Raw genomic sequence first — 17,007 nt, forward strand, 5'->3', positions numbered from 1 at the left:
CGCCATCTTTACGTACTGGACGCATAGCGTCCAGACGTGTCGCGGCGCCTATGATGTCACGAGTCCGCGCCAGGCGCCTCGCGTCGCCATAGAGGCGCCGCAAGAAGAAGCTCCGAAATGGAGCTTCTTTTTTGCTCCGCGCGGAAGCCGCGCGGTTTGACTGCTGCAGCTCCCGCGCGGAGCAAACGGCGGCGGCGGGGAAGCGCCGCAAAGCGGCGGTTTGTATCCCGCCATAGAATCATAGAATAATAGAGTTGGAAGAGACCACAAGGGCCATCCAGTCCAACCCCCTGCCATGCAGGAAATCTCAATCAAAGCATCCCCGACAGATGGCCATCCAGCCTCTGCTTAAAGACCTCTAAAGAAAGAGACTTCACTACACTCTGAGGAAGGAGTGTGTTCCACTGTCGAACAGCCCTCACTGTCAGGAAGTTCTTCCTAATGTTGAGGTGGAATCTCTTTTCCTGCAGCTTGCATCCATTGTTTCGGGTCCTGTTCTCTGGAGCAGCAGAAAACAAGCTTGCTCCCTCCTCAATATGACATCCCTTCAAGTATTTAAACAGGGCTATCATATCACCTCTTAACCTTCTTTTCTCCAGGCTAAACATCCCCAGCTCCCTAAGTCGTTCCCCATAGGGCAAGGTTTCCAGACCCTTCACCATTTTAGTCGCCCTCCTTTGGACATGGTCCAGTTTCTCAATGTCCTTTTTGAATTGTGGTGCCCAGAACTGGATGCAGTATTCCAGGTGGGGCCTGATCAAAGCAGAAGATAGTGGCACTATTACTTCCCTAAGTAATGCCTAAGGAAGGTACATTCCCTTGTTAATATCCTTCATATTCCAATTCTATCCTTCCCTTTCCCAATCTTTCTTCCTCTAACCTTCGATTTCTTCAGAATCTTTCCATCCTTCCTCCTATTTTATTCTCCTTTCTCCTTTCCCTCTCCTTATATCCTCTAGAAATCCTTCCACCTCTCATTGCTAACGTTCTCTAGTCTTTCATTTCTTATCCCCTTCACCTCTAACCTTTAATCAATTACTCTAACCATCTTCAACACTCGTTCTTCTTTCTCCATTCTTACCAACTTCCTCTTCCTTTAAGCACTGTTTGCTTTAATTTTCCTTAACCTGATTTTCTTTCCTTAGATTTGAGTAACTTCATTACTTATTTCCATTCTTATACTATTTATAACTACAATGCAAGCTTATTTGATCCTAATCTCTTCATAGTGAAATTAGCAAATCCCGAACAGAGATTGAGTCGATGTAACACAATCAAAATTATACTTGTCTCCCATTACAGTATATTACACCAGAACTTCTTTAGGTATATAATCATTTTTTCCATATTTGATTGACATTGTTTACTGTTTCCCCTTTTATTATTAATGTTAATTTATCCATTTCGATAGCCTGAAGCCCTACTTTGAACATTTCTCTCACCTCATAGAAGGCAGATGCCTCATTACTACATCCAGTGCTTGAATTGTTTCAAAAGGAACACTTGGAAGACGACCAGAGAGAGCATCATGTAAGGCCTGCAAACTCACACCTGACATCCACTTTATCGCCACTTTAAATATTCTGTCCTTCCCTTCTCCTGGCAATGTGACCTCCAATTCCACCTGCAACATTTGGAAACGACAACAAGATGATTCTTTCCATTTAGAGATGTACACTTAAAGGTGTCTACACAGATAACTGTGTATACCACCTTGAGCTCCTAGGAGAAAAAATGGGATATAAATGTACCAAGAAATCATATGAAAAACATGTAGCTTTGCCCTCATAATTATTATTATTATTAACCTTTATTTATGAAGCGCTGTAAATTTACACAGCGCTGTACATGCAATCTTTTTAGTTAGATGGTTCCCTGCCCTCAGGCTTACAATCTAAATGAAAATGTATGTGGAACAATTAGAATGACAACTCAATCAAGTCTTATATACTTACTTTATCTCTCCCTATAGGAAGTGGCATAGCTGTATAGAGGTTTTTTCTTCCATCAAATACTGGCTTGCGATCCCCAAATATCTGTGCTTTAAAGTGCTGGACCATGTGTTCAACTATTTCTCTGAAAACAGAGAATTCTGTTAAAAAATAGCTCCCACTGTTCAAACAAAATGTTTAAAGTCTCCCATCAAAAAGCATTAATTAATTAATTATAGCTATGAACAAAAAGCAAAATGTCATTAACCAGTAGGCTCAGATCACCACAACCTCTGGGATCATTCAAGTGTCCAAAAACAGAGCTACACGTTATAGCCTATATAAAAACTCAGTTACTGTAGCTTATACAGGCAACTTTGTAAAGCATCTTTATACCACCAAACAAATTTTTTATTTAGTGAATTTGGGCCCAACCTTTCTCCCAGAGTGGGAGCAAGGTGACTATTTACTCACTCTCCCAACTCCACCCTCACCAGCAAGTGAAGACAGAAAAAGAAGCATTTGTTAACCTCTTGTTTCCCTTTAAGGGGCTTGATAACAAACTGAAGAACAAAGCAAGAAGTTAAGTAGTAGTTGAACCACAGTGAAATCTGTTAAACATGAGCTCCCAAACCAACAATACCAACCAAAATATCAAAACTTCATTTTAAAAAAAGTACCACTGACAACAGGGCAAGAAGACAAGGAAATATTCAAGATAATAAAAGAAGATTTTAAAAAACTGATTTTGTTTTTAAGAGGAGCTAGCTTTAAGTGTTAACAGATCAGCAACATGACTGCATCTTACTTACTAAGCAATGTCCCTGTAAGAAATGGTTCTGTACAGTACTTGCTTTGACATGAAGACAGTGAAATATATGAAGCTGAGCAAAAATCAAAGTGTGCTGTACCTGTTAACTCTTCTAGGGCACTTCTCTGGCTTTATATCCAATTCATAATGATAGATGTCAATTTTGGGAATGTCCATTTCAAAAAAGTTGGCTTGTAGTTTGATTGTTCTCCCTGAAGTACCAAAATCAGGTCGAGGAGGAGGTTTGAATGCAAATGCCTGTACTGGAGGTGGCAGAGATGGAGGTGTTGCAAGTACTAGAAAGAAGAGAAAAGCAATATGAGTGGTGCATGTTCCATAAATATAGTTTTTCAGAAAAAGTATTCCATTTGTAAACAACAAAAAAGAACATCCTCCTGTTACTACACCCTGCATTATTTTCACCGAATCATAGAATCACAGGTTTGAAACAGACCACAGGGGCCATCCAGTCCAAGCCCTCGCCAAACTGGAATTCACAATGAAAGCACCCCGACAGATGGCCATCTGTTTAAAAACCTTCAAAAAAGGAGACTCCATCACACTCCATGGGGTTCCACTCTCAAACAGCTCTTACTGTCAAGAAGTCATTCTTAATGCTGAGGCACAATCTCTTTTTCTGTAGTTTGAATCCATTGCTCCATATTCTGGTCACTGCAGCAGCAGAAAACAAGCTTGCTCCATCCTCAAATTGACATCCCTTCAAATATTTAAACAGGGCTATCACCTCTTCACTTGCTGTTTTCCAGGCTAAACCAGGGTGAACAGACACCCTGCTTTTCCAGGACATGTCCCACATTTCAACCATCTACCCAGGAAGGATTCCAAAATGTCCTCCATTCTGAGCATGACTAAGAACCACAAATGTATATTTATAGGAGTGTTTTTAGCTTTTATTTGGCAATGGGGTACAGATATTTTGTTATAATAGTAGCTACAAAAAGGCCAAAGAGCATGAATCTGGGCAGGACATGATGACCTTTAAGTGAGCTTCTCATGAGTGGTCACAGAGACCTGGGGCATGTGTAAAGGACCCACACAACTTCATGGGTGTTAAGTACTTCTGCTTTCCACCCCACCTCCCCTGCTATGTACATTTCCCCTTGAAAGTGACAGACAAAGATTTGCTATATGGCCAACATGCCTACCCCTAGACAAAGATTTGTTAGCCTAAAACATTAAGCCAGCTAGCACCCATGGCATCCTATTCCAAAGTCCCTAGGGGCTGTCTTAATTTGAGTATTAAAATCCCCCTATTATATATTATTTGTGGGTCCCCTCTCAGGACCCCAGCTTTTGGGGTAATGCTTCTTAAAATTAGTCTTCGTCTCATTTGTCATTAATAGCAAGGTAACAAACATCAATAAATAAAGTCAGGAGGCAAAGAGAAAACACACTGTTTAATCAAAACTATCCAGTGAGTTTTCCTGCCATTAGTGGCAAAACCAATTCTCTGCTCTAAGGACTGGAGTGCAGCTTTGGCACAGCTTCTGACCTCTTAAGATGCATGTGTCATTTAAACAGCATACCTCCAAATGACCCGAAGCAGCTTTATTTTGGCCTGTCTGTATGGGTCCAATGTTTCTTAATGTTTCAAACAGCATTTGAATTTGTAACAACCAACAAGATGGGGATATAAGATTGGAATTTAGCATTTCAGGGGTTTAATTCTATAGGAGAGCACATCAAAAAGCCCAGAAATATGGTCTATAAGAGAGGTTTTCAACACGTTTTTGGACGTCAACAAAACCCTCAGCCAACCTGGCCAATTGTCAAGGACTCTTGGAGCAGAAATCCAATACATCTAGAGGACCTTTGGTCTAAAACATCTTGCAAAGGTTTAACAACAAATGCGCAGGGCACATCCCTATCTAAAGTCCCAGCTAACATCCGTTTTTCTACCGCCTCTTCTCAAGCACCAATTTTATTCTGCAGTAGGAGACAAGAAGAGGAGAGGTATACACTAGGAATACTGAGGTTCATGGCAGAATTTCCTGTAGGTTCACCCATACGTCATTCCGAACAGTTTTATATTCTTGTAGGATATCAAAATTTACCAAAGCCTACTTTATGTTACATTAAGAAGTCCTTAATAGTTGCTAATATACTGGAAGTACTCACTATCTTCAACAGAACATTACATGTTCCTTCTCCATGTCTTCCTATCAGCTTCAAACATAAGTGTGTCAAAGTGGCTGAAGCCGTATGATAGTCTACAGACGGAAAATGAAATGTAAACCTGGAGTGCTTATTTTCAATTACACCTCTTACTTTGCTTGAACTAAAGGGTTTTTTAAGGGTTAAATGTGGCAATGTTCTGTCTAAATACTCTAAAGGCACCAGATTCTGTATGATCTTGCAAGCTAGGCATGGCCAGTCTTGGTTTGTACTTGGATAACAGACTGCCAACAAATACCAAGTTCTGTAGACTACTTTTCAGAGGAAGGAAGTGGCAAAACCACCTCTGACTATTCCTTCACTAAGAAAACTCTGAAATTCATGGAGCCAACACATGTAGACGAGTAACTTGAAGGCACACATAAATACATAAATGTCAATACATAGATATGCTTGTATGTGCATCTTCTCAGGGTCACGTCAGTCTTCAGTCCTGTGTCCCTCTCCAGCCTCACAAAAGTACATACGATACTACTTGTGTTGTACTTCCAAAGGTTTTGGATTTTGGAGCATTTCAGATATGGCAGATTCAATGTGTAAAAGCTGAGTGTGAGCAACTTGACAGATTTTCAGCCTTATACATCAGTTTCAGTATTAAAAGAAACAAGAGGAACAAAAAAAGGAAAACTCAGTCTTGTGGCACCTTTAAGACTGATTCATGTTATCATAGGTTTTCATGGATTACAATCCATTTTAGTGAATCTGAGTGAGTGAACGGCAATTCACAAAAAATAATACTAAACGAAGAAAAAAGAATACTGAAACAATTCATTCTTAAGGGTGCCACAATATCCCTTTCTCCTTTTTTCTTTCCTCCTCTCCTTTTTTATAACTTTATAGAGACAATAAATACTCATTAACTGGCCTGCTTTTGCTTCCCTAAACTGGATGGGCTCCTGCCTTAACTATGGGTCTATTCTTTCTGTTGTGTGCCTTTTTGTTGTTTATGATGTATGGCCACCCTAAGGCAAACCTAGCACAGGGTTTTCATGGCAAGTTTCTTCAGAGGAGGCTTGCCATTGCCATCCTCTGAGGCTGAGAGAGTGTGACTTGCCCTGGGTCACCCAGTGGGTTTACATGGCTGAGCTGGGATTTGAAATGTCACACTCCAACCACTACACTTTGCCGGCTGCATGGTTACAGGCTGATTAAAAAGACCAGAAAGTGCCACATTTTGCTCCTGTTCCTTCTGGTTTTATTTTGGAGATCCACACACATTTTGTTCAGCCCAGAATATTTTCTGTCAGCTCCCAGTACGATCAGAGACTTTTTATACAAGCTCCACAGGTTGGTTTATTTTAACCCAATATAAGCTCAGAAATAAATAAATTCTGGGGCTTCTCAATCAGTCTGGATACACCTTGTGTCTCCAACCTTAGCAGAATAAAGAGGTCTTATCTCCTTCAGAACATAATAACCTAAACAGACATTACATCGATTTAAAATGAGCCCTTTAAACTGGCCCATGCTTATTACAAATCACTAGTGACTGCCAGCAATTCAATTCAGTTTACTGCATAGTAAACTAAAGCCAGCATGGTGCAGTGGTTTGGACTACAACTCTGGAGATCAGGGTTCAATTCCCCGCTCAGCCCCCCATGCACGAGTCATGCACTTTCAGCCCAGAAAATCCTGTGATGAAGTTCGCCTTAGGGTCACCACAAATTAGAACTAACTTGGAACACACAAAACAAAAACAACAGGCAAGTCAAGAAATAGACACAGGGGCCTAACTTCTTTAATGAAGTACCAAATGTACTCTGAGAGCAACATTCACCCCATCCTAGCCAAAGGTATTCAGTCCATCAGGAACCATATTGTTCCATTTATGGGATGGAAGATGGGTGAGTCTCAGTATTTAACCAAATACCGCAAGCCCTGGGAAACCAACCAGATAGGTATATGTTGTCCCCCGGCCCAATACTCACAGGCTGAGATTTGGAAGTGCCATTGTCATGTTAATAAATAGTTAAATTCTTAGTTTTCTTTTTTAAAAAAGGATGCTAGGCTTCAGCTTCTTTTGTCTTGGTGATACAGTACATTACTAAACGCCTGAATCCCACCCCCCTTTTCAGGAATTGGTAGACAAGCACCACAATACCAGTGCTGCTTTGTGATCTGTCTAATGATAGATAATTTGCACAGCTAATACACTGCCTTTGATTATGAAAATACTCCTGCAGTTACCACAGTCGTTATTTGTACTATTAGATTAGTTTCAGCATACCTTTTGTTCTTTCAAATGGCATACTTAAAAGGGGATAGCGCATTCAGCCTGGATTTTTATTGGGTGGGGGATACACAAACCAAGTGATATAACCACAACCTTTAAAAATGGCCAACTGTATGAGCTACTAATCCTATTTTCCCCATGGATTGTTCTGGTATGTCAATGGGCACATTACCACACTTAGATTCTCCTTAAAGTATTATCCCTACAAGGCCTTGAGAAGCTTCAAGCGTAAGCTCATGAGTTAAAAGATATGGAAAATCTTTGTGGCTCAACGTGATCCAATCCACATTAATTTTATGATACTGTGGGAAGAGCGAAAATAAGTTTGGGACAAATAAACTAGTAACCAACCACTATCTGCTGTTCAAATTCGTCTATCTCCTGAAAGCAGTCATTTTTTAAAAAGCTAGGCACCTTAGTCATTTTATTAAAATAACCGAAGCTATGAAAACACTGCATCAGTCAGAAGAACACTAACCAGAATTAAAGAAAAGGCTACCTTTATAGGCCTTCAAAGGCCAGTTTATCAATTTTCTTCAAAGTCAGATTGAGTTGGATTTCCAATACAATGCAACAGCCAACCTACATACAAGGGTACTGCAACTGCCAAAAGAATCAGCCATCGCTTTGTTAGTGACTCTTTATCCAGCCAGTAATACCTGCGACCTCTGAATAGTCACCAAACAGAAAACAAATAGTCATCTCATATGCTGTTACTCGGATCCCAGCATTATTAAGCACATGCTTGGGAAACACTGTTGCCTGGATCAACACTGGATAAGTGTTCAGGATGACATTTCTAAGATAAGAGACACCTCTTTTTAGTGCAAAATGAAAAAGCACGTCAAGGCCTCTTCCACTTGGGCTGCTGCCACACTGTACAATTAAAGCAGTTTAAGACCGCTTTAATTATCAAGGTGACACCCCATGGAATGCTGGGATCTGCAGTGAGGTGGATATTGATATCTGCAACAGTAGTTTGTTGTGGCACCAGAGCTCTCTGACAGAGAAGGCTAAAGAACTCACAAAACTACAAAATTGGACTTTCATAAAGCCTTATTAGAGTATCTCCCTGGGCATCTATTAGAGTTAAGATGAAACGGCCAAACTTGTGAACAATTAATTGATCAGGACCCACAGAAGAAATCAGGAAAGAAATGTGAAAAGTAAATACTATGTTAAATTAACAGTTCTGCTGCCATTCTGTTGCAGCATATGACTAGGAAAATCCAGTCCAAATGGGCATCCAAAGCCACAATATAACAAGAATATCAGTAAGTGTTTGGTTAACTGTCAACTCTACAGCTCTACATTTCACTTGTATGCAGAAAGTGCTTTAATCACATTTATTATGTCCTAATACGTGTCCCTAGGTGGCATCTTTCTCATAATACATATGAAGATGGGATGTAAATTACACTCATGGGTACCAGTGATCAACAGTTTCAGCTTAGAAAACGTTAACACAGTAAGTACAAATAGATATGAGGGAGCCAGGGTGGCATAGCAATTTGGACTATGACTCTGAAGATCAAGGTTTGATTCCCTGCTCAGCCATGAAACCCACTGGGCGACCTTGGGCGAGTCACATCTTCTCAGCCTGAGGGGAATGCAATGGCAAACCTCCTCTCAACAAATCTTGCCAACGATAGGGTTGCCTTGGGGTTGCCATAAATCAGAAACAACTTGAAGGCACCCAAGAAAAAAAAGAAAAAGAAGATATGGACTATAAAAATATGAAATGTCCTTACATCAAATGAAACCACTGGTTCATCAAGCAAGGTACTGCCTCTTCTAACTTCAACCTGACCTTTCCCAGACCTGCCTTTTGATATTCTTTGATGCAAGGGACTGAATCTGGGATTGTATGTGCTCTGTCTCTGAAGAGTGGTCCCTCCTGTATCACAAAAGTTCACCATGAGCCTCATGATGTTTGCAGAGCGGCATGTACACAGACTTGTCTCCTTTGATTTCAAATGAGCAACTCAAACTTCAGAACGCAGGAGCACCTCAAGGCTCCAGCTAGTCCGCCCTCCTGTTTCAGACAAGCCAAACAGGTGTCTCCAAAACACACACAAGCATGGCAACGAAGGCCCAAATCTTCTCATAACTCTGTTACTGCCTCGCAGCAGCTAATATTAAATGCCAGTCTCAGCATTTAGACTGTTACTTTTTAAAAGAATTAGTTATAAACCTACTGATACTGACCTAAAGTAGTGAGTAAAGTATTCTTAAAAATGCAGCGCTTTTCATTAGCCATTTCTTAAAGGTAACTGAGATCCAAAACACATTGCAGAAATAATCCAGTTTGAGACCACTTTAACTGCCATGGCTTAAAACTAGGGAATTCTGGGAACTGGAGTTTTGCCAGACATTTAGCCTTCTCTGTCACAGAGCTCTGGTGCCACAATAAACTACAATTCCCAGGATTCCCTAGCACTGAGCCAGGGCAGTTAAAGCAGTCTCAAACTGGATTGTTTCTGCAGAGTGTTTTGGACCTGAGTTACCTCTTACTTTTGTTGTTGAATTCAAAGATATAGCTGTGTTAGTCTGTGGAATCAGTATATAAGAGAGATCTTGTAGCACCTTTGAGAGTAACTGAAAGAAGTTGGCAGCATGAGCGACTTAAGTCTACTTCCTCAGATGCGTTTGTTGTTATTGTTGTGTGCCTTCAAGTCATTTCCAACTAAGACCACCATAAGTTGGAAACAACATGAAGGCACACAACAACAAAGCTCAAGGATAACTCAAGTGTCCTAAAGTGCAAGAGCTTTGTCCATGTTTCCTGTTACATGTTGGGTCTGCCTTATCCAAAATGCCTGGCATCAGACATGTTTTGAATTTCAGATTTTTCCAGATTTTGGAATACCTGTATATACATAAAGAGATATCTTGGAAATGGGACCCAAGTCTTAAGCATGAAACTCATTTATGTTTTGTATAGCCTTATAAACATAGCCTGAAAGTAATTTTACACGTATTTTTAAATAATTTTGTGCAATAAACAAAGTGTGTGTGTGTATGCACTGAACCATCACAAAGCAAAGGTGTCACTATCTCAGCCAGCCATGTGTGTGATTTTGGATTCTGGACTATTTCTGGATAAGGGATACTCAACCTGTACTAATAAAACCAGAAGAAATGTATAGGTCAGCATTGAGGAAAGGAACTAAAATAAATAAACTGATGAAAAGAAAACTGGACATTGGTATCACAACTAGAAACTAGCTTTGCTTGTGTTTACCATTTTCTGGAAAGCAACATGAAATTTAATTTTCCATCTTGTCTTATAATAAATACTGCAGTAAAGTGCTCGATCTCTGCAGAATGTATATGAATTAAAGTAACCTTAATGATGTCCACAATAATAGTCAAAGCACTTGGGGGGAGGAGACATATTCCATATCACCAACAATTCTGCCGGCAGCATCCAAGAAGCATGCCTGGCTCTCCGCAATTATATTCCACATTGCACTGAAGATGCCACTGACAATAACAAGGTGGAAAAATAATACGTCTTCCAAGCAACAAGTCCTGCAACTTGAGAGCTGAGGAAATAATTTTATGCAACTGCTCAGCAAAATGTGCTATGTTTTTTAACCGAGTGTCTAGAAGACCCCTGGTAACAGTCCACAAATGGGATACTCAAGAGATGACGTCTACTAGATAGGAGTTCCACCAAGTTTCCCTTAACTAAATATATATTTTAAAAGCTGCCACAGATACTGTGCTTATTGGCAAACAGTTGTCCCTTCGGCCGACATAGCAGGTAACCCCTGCATGGCTCTATAGCACTGTTCTTGACTAGGAAAATACAGGAGCCCAAAGTGCTTACTTAATGCAACATTGAGCTGTGGACTAAATAAAGTACAATACAGTGCACTTCACATCATGGCTGGCCAGCCCAGACTACTAGTTTGTGGCACCCTTGGGCACAAGGAGCAAGGTCCATGAACCTGGCTATGACAAGGAGTGAGACATTCACTCCTGCCTGGTCCTCCTGTGCAGACCTGCTCCCCAGCTCAAATGAGACTTAAAATCACAGCAAAGTACAGTTTTTGTATATGTGATGGGCCTATCTTTTTGAAACAGACTTAAGCTACACTTGCCAAACGGGAGGGCAATAACTGCAACATATTCTCACAAAGACCAGCTATTTCTACAACCCAGACACATGGCACAGAAACAAGTAACTTATCCAACACAAGAGGAGTTACACTGGATAATAATTATAGTTTCACTCAATGCAAAGCTCTAACATGGCAAAGTTGAGGCCAGTCCATAGGATTAAAGCATTGTTTCCTAAACTCTGGTCTTCCAGGTGTTTTTGGACTTCAACTCCCAGAAACCCTGGCCAGTTTAGCCAACAATGAAGAATTCTGGGAGTGAAGTCGAAAGCATCTAGAGGACCAAAGTGTGGGAAACACTGGGTTAAAAGAACACTGCAGTTCTACATTTGCAGCAAGAGGTATAAACGCTACTAGCTTATATTAAAAGTAGTGCAGGGCGGGGCTATCTTTTTACATTTATATAAAATATTATATAAAAACTCCTAGCTTATATTTCAGTAGTGCAGAGAGAGTATCTTCCTCCTTACCCAGTCGGGTATCAGAAAAGGTTTCCATCTAGTGTGCCAGGTAGATGGAAATTATGCCACACGAATAAACTTGGAAGTGAAAGTGGTCCTGTGAACATGTCTAGACAACAATGCATGAATCAGAGTGTGATCAAGCTTTCTGTGATCAGAAACCAGCTGGCAGCAAGATGCCAGGGGGACACAGATGTGTGCATATTACTTATTTATATCCTTTCAGAAAGTACACAATGACTTGCTCCCTCCTCCTCTCTTTATCTTCACAACTACCTGTAAGGTAAACCGTGCTGAAAAGACCCTCTAAGCACCATACTACGCTGCCTGACTCACAGAATGCCACAAGTACGTGTGGGGACACAAATGCACTTTGGGAGGGGGGACATATATACAGTGAGTGTGTATGTATAAGAGAGAGACAGAAGTGGAGATGGACAGCAGTTCTCCATTCAGTGCCAGGACTCTGGGGTAGAAGACTTCCTGGCTAACAAAGCAGCAGTCATCAACCCTAGTACATAACAAAGAAAGGAGACAAGAAGTAGTACAGTGTGCCCTCCACATTTGCTGGGATTAGGGGCAGAGGATCCCCATGACAGGAGAAAAAATGGAAATTAAAAAAACCCACTACTTCTTTTTACCTGAGAAAACACCTCTGTAGGAATCTCTAGGTCCCCTAGGAAAGCTCTATGGTCAACATCTGCTGGAAGATGCGCTGGAGGACGTGCAAATGCCCAGAAAAGTGTTTTCTCTCTCTGGGTCCTCCAGTGTGACTTCTGGCAGAGGCTGACCTCAGAGTCGGAGGACCAAGAGATTCCTAGAGAGAATGTATTAATCAAATCCGTGAATAATCAGATCAGCCAAAGTCAAAGCCACAGATGTGGAAGTCCGACTGTACAAAGGGCTCAGGCCATCAGCTGGTCAGCAGAACCCCATCCCCAATCCCACAGTATTTTATTTTCTTTTTCCATTGCCTTATGCCTTAGTGCTCGCTTGCTCAAAAATAAAATGAAAGTACAGCTGTGACGAGTGCCAAAACAGCACCGAAACCAAAGCAGATAAGCCACACACCTGCAAGTGGCAGGAGCCACACAGAAGTGTGCCTGAAAGTGTGTCTCGGTGGGAAGGCAGTGATGGGAAGGGAGCCCCTTTTCTTGACTACTCCTCTCCCATTTGGGTCCAAGGCGGGGAGAGGAAAAGGGACCTCAGGTTACATCTCTCTCAGCCCCACAGCTTTCTACAGGGAGGGAGAAGAGAGTAAAAGCAGCACCTGAAACGCTCTCCCCACCAATAGGTTCTGAACTGTTTGTAAGGGCTTTTTAACTTTAATGGCATTTTTAAAATTCTTTTTAACTTTAAGCTGAATTAATACTGTAAATACCTTGGTTCTCTATTTTAATTTTCACATCTTGCATGTTTTTAGATTCCAGAATCCTAAAATCCAAAACACTCCAAAAGCCAAAAGGTCTTCCATGGGCGACACGAGAGACCGGGGCCTCTGCTTTCTGACTGTTTTGTGTCACACACAAAAGTATTTTTACAATATTATGTATAAAATTATCTGCAGGCTACGTGTGTAAGCCGTATATGCAACACAAACAAATGTTGTGTTTAGACGGGTCCCATCTCCAAGATTATATATGTACGGGTTGAGTTCCAAGATCCAAAATATCCCGAAATTGTCCACATGGATGGCTGAGATGGCAACACCTTTGCTTTCTGAGGGTTCAACGTACACAAATGTTTGTTCCGTACTCAAAATAATTTGTTTTTATTTTTTAATGTGTGTAAAATGATCCGCAGGCCATGTGTTTGTGGCGTATATGAAAATCTGTGTTTCCGAGCTGGATCTCATCTCCAAGGTATTTCGTTGTGTATGAGTCTAGTCTCCCTTGTCTGGAATTCTGAGTTTGAGTCTCCCTTCTCTGGAATCCCAAAATCCCAAACTTCTGTTTGTTTTCCATTCTGGATGTCATCGTACTTTACAAGAAGAGTCACCATCATCATCATCATCAAGATCCCTTTTCTTCTTCTTCTTCTTCATCATCATCATCATCTCACTGTTTTGTGGCTTTTAGATGTTATTGTATTTACTACTACTAATCGTGTGGATTTTGGATGTTGTTGTAATTAGCAATAATAATAATGGTATCAGTTTTGTGAGTTTTGCATGTCACCTTCGTGGATTCTGGGTGTTATTGTAAATAAGAATAACCAGATCACCGTTTTGTGGTTTTTGGATGTCACTGCACTTAACAAGATTGATAAAAACAAAGTTATTGCTGTTTTATGACTTGGGAAAGGAGGCTTTGTAATGCCTTTCAGAGCAACTGGAAGAACTGCAAGGCCTCTTTCCATACTGGTTTTAGACTAACACGGCTAACACAGACACTCGACTATAAGTCGGCCTCATGTATAAATCGAGGGCAGGTTTTGGGGCCAAAACTATGGATCTTGATATGACCCATGGATAATAAGTTGAGGGTAAAACTTAGGGGCTTGTAACAAAGGATCTAAAGGATGATGATGAAGCAAAGGAAAACAATGTCTAAGGACTTACAAAATCCTGACCCTGAAGCCTGAAGGGATGAGCGAACAGAGCCAGAAGGGATGGCCATGCTCCTTCCTTTCAACAGGGAGGATGGCTCCCTTTCTCAGTAAGAACTAAGGCACAGCCCTTGCCTTGACCCTTGCGGAAGGAAGGTCACTCTGCTTTCGGGGGCCAATGTCTGGACTAAAATCCCTGGACTTATACATGGGAGTATATTATATCTCTGCTTTATGGACCGTTGGTGTTTTTGCATGCCATCATCTCCACAATAGTGATAGCGATAATGATGGTGATAACGACAATAATTCCCATCGCCATAATCATATTCTCCATCAGCCTTACTATTATTATCCCCATCACTGCCTAATAATGATAATAATAATAATAATAATAATAATATCCCATTACCACCCCCACAGCCTTATTGTTATTATTCCCAGCCCCTACCAGCCTAATAATAAAGATAGTAATTTCCCATCGCTTCCACCCCAAAGGCTTATGATTATGTTGCTGTTGTTGTTAACAATAATAACAATAATAATAATAATATATTTTCCATCACCAGCCTCACAACTTCATTGTTATTATCCCCATCCCAGCCTCCTCCTCCTCCTTGTTGTTGTTGTTGTTGTTATCCTTTTGATTCTCCTCCTCCATCCCCAGGAGGCGCGGGCTGGAGAAAAGAGAGGCCGAGACCGCCACCCAGGTCTCCCTCCCTTCGTTCCCCGGGGAAGGAAGGAAGGAAGGAGGGAGGCCGGTGGCGTGGCCTCGTGCTCCCGCTCATCCCGGCCCCATCGCCATCCCCATCTTCGGGGAGGAAGGGCGCTTCCCGCGCGCGGCCTCCTGGCTTCCTCCCTCCCTCCCTCCCCGCAGCCCCAGAGGAGCCCCTCCGCGTTGGTGCTTAGCGTTCCTCACCGCCGGGCCCCGGGGCGACGGGGGCAGCTCCCCCGGCCGCGTACATGGCTGCGGAGGGTGCGCGGGCGGCGTGGCGCCTCTCTCCTCCTCCTCCGCCGCCGCCGCCGCCTCCTCCTCCTCCTCCTCTTTCTTCTTCTCCTTCTCTCTCCTTCTTTTGGAGGCGCCGCTGAGGGGGAAAGAAAGAGGAGGAGCGGAGGAGGAGGAGGGCCCAGAGTCGGACCGCCTCCTCCTCCTCGGCCCAAGACTAGTCCAGGGAGGAGGCAGCCCACTAGGCCCCGGAAGGGAAGGGAAGGGAAGGGAAGGGGACGGACCATGGCCGACGCGGCCTCAGACGCCCCGCTCCGCTCCGCTCGATCGATCGCCGGCTTCGATCTACCTCAGTCTTCCTCGCCTCCATTTGCCTCAGAAACCCCCTCACGTTCTCCCCTCACACACTTTTCCCTGGCGCAAAAAGAAACACAACAACAACAACAACAACACAAGGAGCCTCGGCGTTTGGTTTTATTCCCCCCCTCCCTCAAAAACGGCATTTGTCTTGAATGCCTTGTCGTCGCCCTCTTTTCCCTCAGTCGCCTCAGAGGATCCCTCAGGTTTCCCTACACACACTTTTCCCTCACAAAAAAGAAAACACACTACAACAAGCTCCGCCGTTTTGTCGTATTTCCCCCCAGAAGGACCGGGGGTTGTGTGCCTAAAGTCACTTGAGGCTTATGGTGACCCTTTCGAGGGGTTTCTTCAGGGAGGGCTTGCCATTGCCACATACTGTATTTGCTTCTTGTCCTTTGCTCCATCCTTAAGGTGCCATCCTCTGAGGCTGAGAGAGTGTGATCCTTTTCCAGGACATTTCAAGCCATCCGCCCAGGGTCCCAAAATGTCCCCCGTGGGGCTGAGATGGTGTGACTTGCCCAAGATTTCAAAGGAAGAGGGGTCTCTGGCTGGCAGAGCCTGCCATTTGGGCCTGTTTGCCCTCTTTCGCTTGTGATCTCCAAGTAAGCCTCCACAGACTTAGGTGGCTGCACAGGGCAGAATGTCTGAGCATCAAAGGCTGGCAGTCGCTGGCAGAAGGGCTTTCCTCTGTAATGCGAAAAGGGAATGTGGGCACAAGTGTTGCCCATGCTGCTGAGCTCAGAGTGGCTTGAGCCTTAGGCCATGGTCCAAAACGAAACGCAGAAAATGTACTTCCCCATTAACGGTGCCCTTTGAGAGCTTCTGGACTTCAGCTCCCAGAAGCCCCAGCCATGTTGGCCAATAGGCTGGAATTCTGGGGGCTGAAGTCCAGAAGCTCTTATAGTTTATTCTGACACTGGAGCTCAGTCAGAGAAGGCTAAATGTCTCACAAAACTACAGTTCCCAGAATTCCCTAGCATTGAGCCAGGGCAGTTAAAGCGGTCTCAAACTAGATTATTTTAGACATCACCCAAATTGGCCACCCCTTTGTCTCTGACTGGCTTGATTGTTGATTATTGTCTTTAATCTTTTAATTTTTTGTTTATTTTTTATTGTTTAGTGATATTTTATTAAAGTATGGTGGAGGGGGGGAATTAATGGGATGTATTTTAATTCTATGTTGTATTTTACATTGTCTTTTATCTGATGCTGTAAGCCGTCTTGATCCTGTGGGAGAGGCGGCATATTATTATTATTATTATTATTATTATTATTTCTGTAGTGTGTTTTGGACCTATTGAGATTATTGCACTGCACTCTTTTAAAGTGCATTAATTACTCTGGAGGGCTGCCTCCTGTTGCATTCTGGGATTTGTAGTTCAGCGAGGCCTAAAG

The 17,007-nt window shown here is 42.5% G+C and overlaps 1 protein-coding gene across 2 annotated transcripts in view; it reads right to left on the minus strand.

Annotated features, from left to right (window-relative positions):
• Nucleotides 1-15,652, minus strand: part of AGO2 (argonaute RISC catalytic component 2) — a 46,829-nt gene extending 31,177 nt beyond the window's left edge. The window contains exons 1-4 of one of the 2 annotated variants that reach the window (XM_089518019.1): nt 15,537-15,652; nt 2,843-3,038; nt 1,956-2,076; nt 1,443-1,627 (exon numbers count right to left, since the gene is read on the minus strand). In XM_089518019.1, coding sequence (XP_089374145.1) covers nt 1,443-1,627; nt 1,956-2,076; nt 2,843-2,919 — 383 coding nt within the window. In that variant the 5' untranslated portion in view covers nt 2,920-3,038; nt 15,537-15,652. Of the gene's footprint in view, nt 1-1,442; nt 1,628-1,955; nt 2,077-2,842; nt 3,039-15,225; nt 15,383-15,536 lie in introns of those variants that run through there. The other variant, XM_089518018.1, reaches the window with a different exon arrangement.
• Nucleotides 15,653-17,007: the final 1,355 nt, after the last annotated feature.

Source organism: Sceloporus occidentalis, unplaced genomic scaffold, assembly GCF_023333645.1.
Source record: "Sceloporus occidentalis isolate IW3139 unplaced genomic scaffold, rSceOcc1.0.p SCAF_3, whole genome shotgun sequence".
NCBI classification, from domain to species: domain Eukaryota; kingdom Metazoa; phylum Chordata; class Lepidosauria; order Squamata; family Phrynosomatidae; genus Sceloporus; species Sceloporus occidentalis.